This window comes from Oncorhynchus gorbuscha, linkage group LG14 (assembly GCF_021184085.1).
Source record: "Oncorhynchus gorbuscha isolate QuinsamMale2020 ecotype Even-year linkage group LG14, OgorEven_v1.0, whole genome shotgun sequence".
Lineage (NCBI taxonomy): Eukaryota > Metazoa > Chordata > Actinopteri > Salmoniformes > Salmonidae > Oncorhynchus > Oncorhynchus gorbuscha.
In genome coordinates this window covers 75,016,514-75,029,444 of record NC_060186.1, presented here as the reverse complement: position 1 = coordinate 75,029,444, position 12,931 = coordinate 75,016,514, and the positions used below count along the sequence as shown (strand labels likewise).

At 42.4% G+C, this 12,931-nt stretch overlaps 1 protein-coding gene across 5 annotated transcripts in view; it reads right to left on the bottom strand.

Annotated features, from left to right (window-relative positions):
• LOC123995404 (ryanodine receptor 3-like) overlaps positions 1–12,931 on the bottom strand; it is a 295,285-nt gene that overhangs the window by 223,226 nt on the left and 59,128 nt on the right. For 3 of the 5 annotated variants that reach the window (XM_046298980.1, XM_046298984.1, XM_046298981.1), the window contains exons 3-7: positions 12,785–12,889; positions 11,117–11,137; positions 6,023–6,097; positions 5,570–5,648; positions 2,608–2,720 (exon numbers count right to left, since the gene is read on the bottom strand). In XM_046298980.1, the coding sequence (XP_046154936.1) occupies positions 2,608–2,720; positions 5,570–5,648; positions 6,023–6,097; positions 11,117–11,137; positions 12,785–12,889 (393 nt within the window). The remainder of the gene's footprint in view (positions 1–2,607; positions 2,721–5,569; positions 5,649–6,022; positions 6,098–11,116; positions 11,138–12,784; positions 12,890–12,931) is intronic. The other 2 variants (XM_046298982.1, XM_046298983.1) reach the window with 1 other exon arrangement.

Here is a 12,931-nt window from a genome sequence, read left to right as displayed (position 1 = left end):
GTAGGGTGATGAATCAGATGAATGTTTTCCTTTGGTAGAGTTGAAAGTCATGCACCGCTGAGTGTAGCTATGTTATAATTACACATTTCCTCTCCAAATGCTTCCAGCACACTCTACCGCTCTCTCTGTTTCATGCTTTGCATCTCTCTCTCTCTCTCTCTCTCAATTCAATTAAATTCATGGGGCTTTATTGGCATGGGAAACATATGTTTACATTGCCAAAGCAAGTGAAATGGATAAACAAAAGTGAAATAAACAATAAAAAGTGAACAGTAAATATATCAGTCACACAAGTTTCAAATAATAGAGACATTAAAATGTCATACTATGTCTATATACAGTGTTGTAACGATGTGAAAATAGTTAAAGTACAAAAGGGAAAATAAATCAACATAAATATGGGTTATATTTACAATGGTGTTTGTTCTTCACAGGTTGCCTTTTTCTTGTGGCAACTTGTCACACATCTTGCTGTTGTGATGGCACACTGTGGTATTTCACCCAGTAGATATGGGAGTTTATCAAAATTGAATTATTTTCAAATTCTTTGTGGCTCTGTGTAATCTGAGGGAAATATTGGTCTCTAATATGGTCATACATTTGGCAGGAGGTTAGGAAGTGCAGCTCTTCTCTTGAGAGCCAGGTCTACTTACGGCAGCCTCTCTCAATAGCAAGGCTATGCTCACTGAGTCTGTACATAGTCAAAGATTTCCTTAATTTTGGATCAGTCACAGTGGTCAGGTATTCTGCCGCTGTGTACTCTCTGTGTAGGGCCAAATAGCATTCTAGTTTGCTCTGTTTTTTTGTGAATTCTTTCCAATGTGTCAAGTAATGAACTTTTTTTTTCTCGTGATTTGGTTGGGTCTAATTGTGTTGCTGTCCTGGGGCTCTGTGGGTTATCTTTGTGTTTGTGAACAGAGCCCCAGGACCACCTTACTTAGGGGGCTCTTCTCCAGGTGTCATCTCTCTGTAAGTGATGACTTTGTTATGGAAGGTTTGGGAATCGTTGTCAGCTCATCAGCCAGATAAATGCCACTGGTTGTCCTGGGCTGAGGGGTTCAAGACTTGACAACTGTTTTTACAGGACTATTTCAAGTGGATTGATGTGATGTGGGATCTGTTTGTCCTGTCTTGCATTACCTAGCCAGGTCTCAGATCTGTTTGTGCTGTCTTGTCATTACCTAGCCAGGTCTCAGATCTGTTTGTGCCGTCTTGTCATTACCTAGCCAGGTCTCAGATCTGTTTGTGCTGTCTTGTCATTACCTAGCCAGGTCTCAGATCTGTTTGTGCCGTCTTGTCATTACCTAGCCAGGTCTCAGATCTGATTGTGCTGTCTCTGCTGAATCCTAGTCTCTTAGCTTGCTCTGGCAAGACAACCCAAACTGATCTAAGACCTGAGTCTCCTCCTGGCCTGCTCAATCAATCAGTCAGCCCTGAGGTCAGTGAGGCACTTAATCCGTCCAAAACACACATAATGTCCCCCCCACTTGGACTTTCAATCTTTCCCCAGTGGTCTCTAACAGGGAGGTAGGCCCGGCGCTACAGGTATTCAGATATTAAAACGACTTGGCATGGAAATAAATCAACCCAGCAGAAACACAGACCAACAAGTGAAAAACTGAAAGGAAAAAAATATATAGGAGATGGAGAAATGAGCAATGATCCACAGTCTGTTAACTGAACAACAGATTTAATGTTCTCTGTCTAACTCAAAACAAACCGTCTGAACCAAAGTACGAGCAATAGCATGTTGATATTGTCTGTAAGGAGGTGAGAGTATATTGCCAGCGTGACAATCTGTTCAGGCTTTAGCCAACTTGTTGTCTGGGGAAGGCAGCGATAAAACACTGTTGAATACAGAAACAGTCGGGTAGCGAAGACTAGACGGTATTTATGAGAGTTTTTAGGATCGATGTGGTTCTTATTGCTGTTTTATCCCTTTACGTGTTGCGAAACTGCCTCTGGCCATATGAGAGGCTGTGAGTAGTTAGAGGAACTTAAAACCACATAATTACCTTCACACCTACCTTCACACCCACCTTCACACCTACCTTCACACCTACCTTCACAACTACCTTTACACCCACCTTCACACCTACCTTCACACCTATCTTCACACCCACCTTCACACCCACCTTCACACCTACCTTCACACATATCTTCACACCTACCTTCACACCCACCTTCACACCCACCTTCACACCCACCTTCACACCTACCTTCACACCTACCTTCACACCTACCTTCACACATATCTTCACACCTACCTTCACACCCACCTTCACACCCACCTTCACACCTACCTTCACACCTACCTTCACACCTACCTTCACACATATCTTCACACCTACCTTCACACCCACCTTCACACCCACCTTCACACCTACCTTCACACCCACCTTCACACCTACTGAAAGGTGACAATAGGGCCGCAAATAGTGTTCAATTTGTGTCTCACAGGTAACTCTCTGTGGATGGATTGATTGGTTGATTGATTGGTTGATTGATTGGTTTACTGGTTGATTGACAGATACTCACCAGGTAACTCTCTGTGGACGGATTGATTGGTTGATTGATTGGTTTACTGGTTGATTGATAGATACTCACCAGGTACCTCTCTGTGGACACGCTGACCAGGATGAGGTCGTCTCCGATACGGACCTTCTCTCCCTCTGACCTCTGCTTGGACGCAGGGTGGATGGTCCACCAACACGCCTCTCCTGGAGAGACAGACGACAGGCCTTGGATGAGACTATCACAGTCTCTTGTGACAGACTATCACAGTCTCTTGTGACAGACTATCACAGTCTCTTGTGACAGACTATCACAGTCTCTTGTGACAGACTATCACAGTCTCTTGTGACAGACTATCACAGTCTCTTGTGACAGACTATCATAGTCTCTTGTGACAGACTATCACAGTCTCTTGTGACAGACTATCACAGTCTCTTGTGACAGACTATCACAGTCTCTTGTGACAGACTATCACAGTCTCTTGTGACAGACTATCACAGTCTCTTGAGACAGACTATCACAGTCTCTTGTGACAGACTATCATAGTCTCTTGTGACAGACTATCACAGTCTCTTGTGACAGACTATCACAGTCTCTTGTGACAGACTATCACAGTCTCTTGTGACAGACTATCACAGTCTCTTGTGACAGACTATCACAGTCTCTTGTGACAGACTATCACAGTCTCTTGTGACAGACTATCACAGTCTCTTGTGACAGACTATCACAGTCTCTTGTGACAGACTATCACAGTCTCTTGTGACAGACTATCACAGTCTCTTGTGACAGACTATCATAGTCTCATGTGACAGACTATCACAGTCTCTTGTGACAGACTATCACAGTCTCTTGTGACAGTCTCTCTTGTGACAGACTATCATAGTCTCTTGTGACAGACTATCACAGTCTCTTGTGACAGACTATCACAGTCTCTTGTGACAGACTATCACAGTCTCTTGTGACAGACTATCACAGTCTCTTGTGACAGACTATCACAGTCTCTTGTGACAGACTATCACAGTCTCTTGTGACAGACTATCACAGTCTCTTGTGACAGACTGTTAACATAGTTGCTAGCCAGTGCACTCACAATGTGGTTCTCGGGATCTAAGATTACAATAAGACTATGGTAACTATGGTAACAAATCATTTGTAACTTCATAAGGATATGAAAAATATAAAGATATAGAAGTCTACCATTGAAATACAAATGCATACTTCTTCAAATATTTCACTGGCATGTAAATTTCTTGCATTTAATTGGCGGTCCATAGTCCACTTATACATACAGTGTTGTTAGTATATAATTATTTGCTGCAGGATTGTTGATCAGTACATTTTGAAGTCTTCCAATATCAAAGATCAACAGTTTCAAAGCCAGGCAACAGACAGACTCAAGGCAACCATTTTGTCTGCTCTAACGTCCTCACGTTGATATAGTGCCTCTGTTATGGGGGCCACAGCACATTTAAATAGCAAGGTCAGCTATTAATATGGAAACCAGTCTGCACGTCTCGTAGAGTCAAAGGTAGCCCTTGAAAATCACAGACCTTTACACCTGCACCCCTATACAGCTTGAAAATCACAGACCTTTACACCTGCACCCGTATACTCAGATTTAGACACTGATAAGGTCTTAAATTGGAATGCAGTGGCTGTTCAGTAACATGCTATACATGACATCAGAGCTCAGTGGCTGTACAGTAACATGCTATACATGACATCAGAGCTCAGTGGCTGTACAGTAACATGCTATACATGACATCAGAGCTCAGTGGCTGTACAGTAACATGCTATACATGACATCAGAGTTCAGTGGCTGTACAGTAACATGCTATACATGATGTCAGAGCTCAGGGTCACCGCTTCACAGCGTTGTATGGATTTTGACTGACAGTGTTCTGATCTTGAGCATCACGCGCGACAAAAAGTTGCCCCCAACCCTCCTGCTAATTGGGCAACATTAGCACATTTGTTGTTGCCTGAGAGAAATGCTGTAAATTACGAGGACTCAGTGTACAGCACCTTCAGAAAGTATTCACACCCCTTGACTTTTTCCACATCTTGTTGTGTTACAGCCTGAATTTAGATGTTCTTTTTGTCACTGGCCTACACGCAATACCAAAGTGGAATTATGTGTTTCGAAATGTTTACAAATTAATGTTTACAATAAGTATGCAACCCCTTTGCTATGGCAAGCCTTAATAAGTTCAGGAGTAAAAATGTGCTTAACAAGATACAAAGAAAATTGCATGGACTTACTGCGTGCAATAATAGTGTTTAACATAACTTTTTTAATGACTACCTCTTCTCTGTACCCCACACATACAATTATCTGTAAGGTCCCTCAGTCGAGCAGTGAATTTCAAACACTTATTCAACCACAAAGACCAGGGAGGTTTTCCAATGGCTCTCAAAGAAGGGTTCCTATTGGTAGATGGGTAACACCATTAGATGTAGTTACAGGGAGCAAGGCTGTGTGTAATATAAATGGTACCTAACACCATTAGATGTAGTTACAGGGAGCAAGGCTGTGTATAATATAAATGGTACCTAACACCATTAGATGTAGATACAGGGAGCAAGGCTGTGTGTAATATAAATGGTACCTAACACCATTAGATGTAGTTACAGGGAGCAAGGCTGTGTGTAATATAAATGGTACCTAACACCATTAGATGTAGATACAGGGAGCAAGGCTGTGTGTAATATAAATGGTACCTAACACCATTAGATGTAGTTACAGGGAGCAAGGCTGTGTGTAATATAAATGGTACCTAACACCATTAGATGTAGATACAGGGAGCAAGGCTGTGTGTAATATAAATGGTACCTAACACCATTAGATGTAGTTACAGGGAGCAAGGCTGTGTGTAATATAAATGGTACCTAACACCATTAGATGTAGTTACAGGGAGCAAGGCTGTGTGTAATATAAATGGTACCTAACACCATTAGATGTAGTTACAGGGAGCAAGGCTGTGTGTAATATAAATGGTACCTAACACCATTAGATGTAGTTACAGGGAGCAAGGCTGTGTGTAATAAATCTTACCTATTGAATCTTCTTGTAATCCCACGTCAAATGACAGTTTGTCTGTCAACGACCTCGATGTCTTCAAGCAGGTCAGGTACTGTTGAGAAGCCACACAGTATGACATTGCGAGAAGGTAGGAAAGAAAACAATTGTTGAAATGTATTTACATCTTTCATGATTCATTTCTATCATTTGCATTCACAGTATATATATATATATATATACTTTTAAATGATTTCATAATATATTTCATATGATTGATTTGAATCGGTCACTGGAGCTCCTCAGTAAAATGTTTGTAGTTGTTAAAACGTATGTCCCACATGGCACTCTATTCCTAATTAAAGTACACAACTTTTTACAAGAGCCCTATGGGGCCTGGTCAAAAGTAGTGCACTATAAAGGGAATAGGTTGTCGTGTGGGACACTGTGAGTATGAGGGTCAGGGTGGCAGATGTTCCACATGCTCACCATTCCGCTGAAGGAGTGGCGTAGGAGGATGGCGTGACCATAGAGCAGGGTCCGGTGTCCACCCCCCTGGGCCGCCTAGGAAGGAGGAGAGAAGAGTGGAGGGTAGGGGAGGGGAGGAGAGGGGAGGGAGGGAGGGAACAACTCAGGAGGTTAGAGTCTGGATGTTGCATCTCAATTGTCTAACGTAGAATCCTCCCCTTGTCTCCTTTCCTTCATCTGCACTGATCTGACCGGAGTACGGGAGATAAAAATGACAAGAAGACTGAGAATTCACTTGAGCTTTTTCCGGTCTCTTAGAGCCGCTGATGGAAAGGACATGAGGGGACGACATCACTTTAGAATATTGTCTGGAGACAAAGGACCATCTGTGTCCCAAATGGCACTCTATTCATTACATAGTGCACTACTACCCTATGGAGCCCTATGAGAGCCCTATGAAGCCCTATGAGAGCCCTAAGGAGCCCTATGAAGCCCTATGGAGCCCTATGAGAGCCCTATGGAGCCCTATGTGAGCCCTATGGAGCCCTATGAGAGCCCTATGAGAGCCCTATGAGAGCCCTATGGAGCCCTATGAGAGCCCTATGGAGCCCTATGAGAGCCCTATGAGAGCCCTATGGAGCCCTATGAGAGCCCTATGGAGCCCTATGAGAGACCTATGAGAGCCCTATGGAGCCCTATGTGAGCCCTATGGAGCCCTATGGAGCCCTATGAGAGCCCTATGGAGCCCTATGGAGCCCTATGGAGCCCTATGAGAGCCCTATGAGAGCCCTATGGAGCCCTATGAGAGCCCTATGAGAGCCCTATGGAGCCCTATGAGAGCCCTATGAAGCCCTATGGAGCCCTATGAGAGCCTTACGGAGGCCTATGGAGCCATATGAGAGCCCTATGGAGCCCTATGGAGCCCTATGAGAGCCCTATGGAGCCCTATGGAGCCCTATGGAGCCCTATGGAGCCCTATGAGAGCCCTATGGAGCCCTATGGAGCCCTATGAGAGCCATATGGAGCCCTATGGAGCACTATGAGAGCCCTATGGAGCCCTATGGAGCCCCATGACAGCCCTATGAGAGCCCTATGGAGCCCTATGAGAGCCCTATGGAGCCCTATGGAGCCTTTTGAGAGCCCTATGAGAGCCCTTTGGAGCCCTGTGGGAATCCTGTGGGAGCCCTATGGGCCCTGGTCAAAAGTAGTGCACTATATAGGGCATATGATGCCATCTGGGATACGGACATGTTTGACTAGTACCCCCACGAGAGGACAGACAGACAAACAATCAAATGAACACAACAACAACACAACCAACAAGAAACAGTCCCAAAAGGTCAGAGGTTATCCCACGCAGGTCATGCTGTACAACACGACTAACTGTGTTAGACCCCCGTTCAGTTGACAAACGAGAAACATTTGGTCGCAGTACCGTGGACGAAGAAATGTTGTGAAGTGAAACCCCTAAAGAAAAAGATATCTCATGTAAAATAAAGATCTCTGGTGTTATTACCCTCCTCAACAACCTCTAGAGGCATGAAGAAGAAAACAAGATTACGTAACATTAGCATAATAACCCACCAACTCTCTACAGTGTTGCTATCTATAGCGCCTATAAAGGAGTGAGAAATAATGTTCAATAGAGAAAGAGAGCTTATTAAAGGAAGATAACGGGTGCCGTTACACATTGCTGATGGAGGACGTCATTTTCTCGCTATTTAAGTGCTATATAAATCCCATCAATCAACCGACTATATACACCACAAGTCTCAGAATCAATCTGTGTTTGGTGATTTGGTGGTACAGTCTACAGTTCCACTGGGAGCAAGTGAAGCCCCCAAACCCCTCAGCCCCCCAGAGTTCAAACCCCCAGTCCTCTACGCCCCCAAGCCTACCAGCTGGTGAACTAGATCCCACTGACACTGTAGCTGGGTGGTTGTATAATAACTCTGGACGAAAAAGGAAACAGAGGTTTGATCAAAATAAAATAAAAAAGGGGAAGAAGGGAAGAGTATCCTGCTTCATCCCAGCTGTTGTTGAGAGGACATACGGAGAGAGAGAGTTAGAGAGAGAGAGAGAGAGAGAGAGAGAGAGAGAGAGAGAGAGAGAGAGAGAGAGAGAGAGAGAGAGAGAGAGAGAGAGAGAGAGAGAGAGAGTTAGAGAGAGAGGGAGAGAGAGAGAGAGTTAGAGAGAGAGAGGAGGAGAGGAGGAGTGGAGGGGGTAGAGGGGCAGAGCTGGGAAAGGGGCGGAGCGGACCGTATTTCAGCAGCCTGTCATGCCGACACATCAGCACTGTGAACTGTGGCCTTTGGCTTGGCGGCGGCGCGACAACGGGCAACGCATCTGCAGGGAGTGTACAAATTATCAGAGTAATGGCTGGGGACATTGTATTCCGTTTGCATGCTGCCCATTTGATCAAACCGATTTTACAGAACCGAAATTAAACACACCAAAAAAAAGGGAAAAGCAAGATAGAGAAAATAGACAAGGAGAAAAGAGAAGTGACCAAAACAATGTATCTAGTGTTCCACCAAGAGCAAGGTGTACACTATAGAATAGATCCCAGTGAATAGATCCCAGTGAATAGATCCCACTGTAGAATAGATCCCAGTGAATAGATCCCACTGTAGAATAGATCCCAGTGAATAGATCCCACTATAGAATAGATCCCAGTGAATATATCCCACTATAGAATAGACCCCAGTGAATATATCCCACTGTAGAATAGATCCCAGTGAATATATCCCACTGTAGAATAGATCCCAGTGAATATATCTCACTATAGAATAGATCCCAGTGAATAGATCCCACTATAGAATAGATCCCAGTGAATAGATCCCACTATAGAATAGATCCCAGTGAATATATCCCACTGTAGAATAGATCCCAGTGAATATATCCCATTATAGAATAGACCCCAGTGAATATATCCCACTGTAGAATAGATCGCAGTGAAAATATCCCACTGTAGAATAGATCCCAGTGAATATATCCCACTATAGAATAGATCCCAGTGAATATATCCCAGTGAATATATCCCACTATAGAATAGATCCCAGTGAATATATCCCACTATAGAATAGATCCCAGTGAATATATCCCACTGTAGAATAGATCCCAGTGAATAGATCCCACTGTAGAATAGATCCCAGTGAATAGATCCCACTATAGAATATATCCCAGTGAATATATCCCACTGTAGAATAGATCCCAGTGAATAGATCCCAGTGAATAGATCCCACTGTAGAATAGATCCCAGTGAATTGATCCCAGTGTTGGTTTCCAAATTCCAAATAGCTTTTTGTTCTACAGTTTTGTATGTTCATTCCAGAATCATTGTGTGAAGCTTCTAGAATCATTGTGTGAACCTTCTGGAATCATTGTGTGAAGCTTCTGGAATCATTGTGTGAAGCTTCTGGAATCATTGTGTGAACTTCTGGAATCATTGTGTGAAGCTTCTAGAATCATTGTATGAAGCTTCTAGAATCATTGTATGAAGCTTCTGGAATCATTGTGTGAAGCTTCTGGAATCATTGTGTGAAGCTTCTGGAATCATTGTGTGAAGCTTCTGGAATCATTGTGTGAAGCTTCTAGAATCATTGTGTGAAGCTTCTGGAATCATTGTGTGAAGCTTCTGGAATCATTGTGTGAAGCTTCTGGAATAAACGCCGATTCAATAACATTTCCTCTTTTATTTCTGATACCCTTGAAATGAGACTGTTAGAAACAACACAGAGAGGAAAGAAAACCACACATTCAAAAAAACACCACAGTGAGGGAGCATCGTTCCAACACATCGGTTTCCTGTTAAATCCCTAAAGTCTTCAAATGATGCTTCATCAAAAAAAGTTAACACAAATTATATATTTTACATAATATATAATCTCGGAAACCCATAACTAAAATATTGTGTAACTGTGTCAGCTACACAGCTGTTAATGTTACGTACATCTGTCCATGAGAGATAATAACATACCCTGTGTAGTAAATATTTTAAGGTTTAGATTTAAGGGGTTTTCCCCCCTATCGTTAAGCACTAAATGGGTTAGCTAAAATACTAGCTGTTTAGAGAAAGTGCTAACTAGTTAGCTAGTTAGCACTTTCACTTGAAAATGTGTTCACACAGACACATAATTTGTCCCTGAGGGGCACCAAGCCAAGCATTCCAGTCCCGTGAATCGTGTGCACAAGGTGAAGGGAGGCACCAATGGGATGTCTATTTCAAGATTGTCATAAATCATTGATGTTCAGGGGCATAGTTTAGCATCTCTGTGTTTGTCTGTGACAGGTTCATAACGTACATTGATGTTCAGGGGCATAGTTTAACATCTCTGTGTTTGTCTGTGACAGGTTCATAACGTACATTGATGTTCAGGGGCATAGTTTAGCATCTCTGTGTTTGTCTGTGACAGGTTCATAACGTACATTGATGTTCAGGGGCATAGTTTAACATCTCTGTGTTTGTCTGTGACAGGTTCATAACGTACATTGATGTTCAGGGGCATAGTTTAGCATCTCTGTGTTTGTCTGTGACAGGTTCATAACGTACATTGATGTTCAGGGGCATAGTTTAACATCTCTGTGTTTGTCTGTAACAGGTTCATAACGTACATTGATGTTCAGGGGCATAGTTTAACATCTCTGTGTTTGTCTGTAACAGGTTCATAACGTACATTGATGTTCAGGGGCATAGTTTAACATCTCTGTGTTTGTCTGTAACAGGTTCATAACGTTCATTGATGTTCAGGGGCATAGTTTAACATCTCTGTGTTTGTCTGTGACAGGTTCATAACGTTCTTTGTTCTATGTGTCCGTGGGGTTTTCAGTCAAATGCATATTTACTTAATAATATTTGTTTTTCAAATGTAATTCTCTGGCTATGTAGAATAATATCAAGATTCTCAATTCTCACTATAGGCATACTTCTGAATCTTCCTTATGTGTCTGATGAACCTACAAATCTATTGAAAAACATAGTCGGAAATTACTTTAGTATCGTATGATGACAATCCAAAAATAGGCAACACTTTGAAGTGAAAGTGGCCTTTAATAGTTAGGGGTCAGTAGAGGTGAGCCTTCATGCCAACTAAATAAAGTAACAAACGAACATACCCACTGTTCATGGTCCGCTTTCTAGCAGCGTTGGACAAAGATACAGACAAAATAACAATATTACATGGAGTTATGGAAGTCAACTATATCAAAAGATTCCTAAAAGAGCACGAGTCTCCATTAAATTGTGTCATAAAACGGGTGAATTATTAACCAAAATAATAATGTTTTTTTAGTCCAGGGCCAGGTTGAAAAACTCATCTCTGATACTGAAGTGCCTGGCGTTCTGTGGTTATCACCTCAACAAAAACAGAAATTCACTTCACCGCAGTAATGGATGCAAACTTGACACTGATCGGATCGTCTTGCACCCCAGAAGCAGTGAAGCAAGGGCAGCTAAGCTAAGCTAACTACAAGCAATTCAATTCTAATTGTGTTCAGTTGTCGATCCAATAGCGCTCATAACTTAGCTGACATCTCTTCATAAAGGTGTAGACCATGAAGTGTGTCATTGCAGTAGGGGACACTATTATCATAAGTATTTAAGTATCTATCTCCCTATTCATGATTACTTATCACTGCTCATCACTAAGAATGGCAGTGGTACTATAGCTGAGGGAGGTGAGGGAGGGAGGGAGGGAGGGAGGGAGGGAGGGAGGGAGGGAGGGAGGGAGGGAGGGAGGGAGGGAGGGAGGGAGGGAGGGAGGGAGGGAGGGAGGGAGGGAGGGAGGGAGGGAGGGAGGGAGGGAAGGAAGGAAGGAAGGAAGGATACATTCTATTTGTAAATCAAGTGGGCAGAACAGAGAAAGGCAAGAGGGGTGAAGACTGTCTGGGTGTACTTAAAGCAGGGCAATAACAGGCTATTTCTCTGTGGCTGGGTCTGTGTCTGACATGGAGTAGGCACTGCCACACAACTGGAGAGGACTCTACCGTAGAAGCAATATCTTCAAGATTTATCTTGTGGTCAAACAAGGAGAAAATATACATTTTATTATTATCCTCTCACGTTGATCTCTTATTGAATACATTATTTCTTTGATAAATCTTATTGATATTTTATTGAATACATGATTTATTTAATTAAACTTATTGGCATATATTCTTTAACCAGAATCCCGATGAGTCATGAATTGTCAATGTATTATTGTCCATACCTTACAACAATATGATTTGTTTGACATTATGGTCTTTACACTGAGACACAGTGGTATAAAACACCGTAAAATACTCTACAAAATTCAACTACGTACAAAGCTTTCAAATACTCTAAGAACTGTGAAAGTGCATCACCTATGTCTTTGACCATGGTCTGAGGTGTACCGATGATACCATGATAATGTATACAGGTAATGCAGGTATATGAGTAGTTTATAACGTGATAATGTATACAGGTAATGCAGGTATATGAGTAGTTTATAACGTGATAATGTATACAGGTAATGCAGATATATGAGTAGTTTATAACGTGATAATGTATACAGGTAATGCAGGTATAATGTGTAAGATATAAAGTGATTATGTATACAGGTAATGCAGGTATATGAGTAGTTTATAACGTGATTATTTATACAGGTAATGCAGGTATAATGTGTAGGATATAAAGTGATTATGTATACAGGTAATGTAGGTATAATGAGTAGGTTATAAAGTGATAATGTATACAGGTAATGCAGGTATACGAGTAGTTTATAAAGTAATTATGTATACAGGTAATGCGGCGATACTCACCCCCTCATTGTTAGGCACTGTATGAGCCAACATCTCCTGCAGGGCTCGGACAGACAGGGACTGCTCCAGGATGAAACAGCAGATACACAGGTCAGGAGGAACATACTGCAGGATGGACAGAGGGAGGGAGGGGGAGGGAGGGAGGCA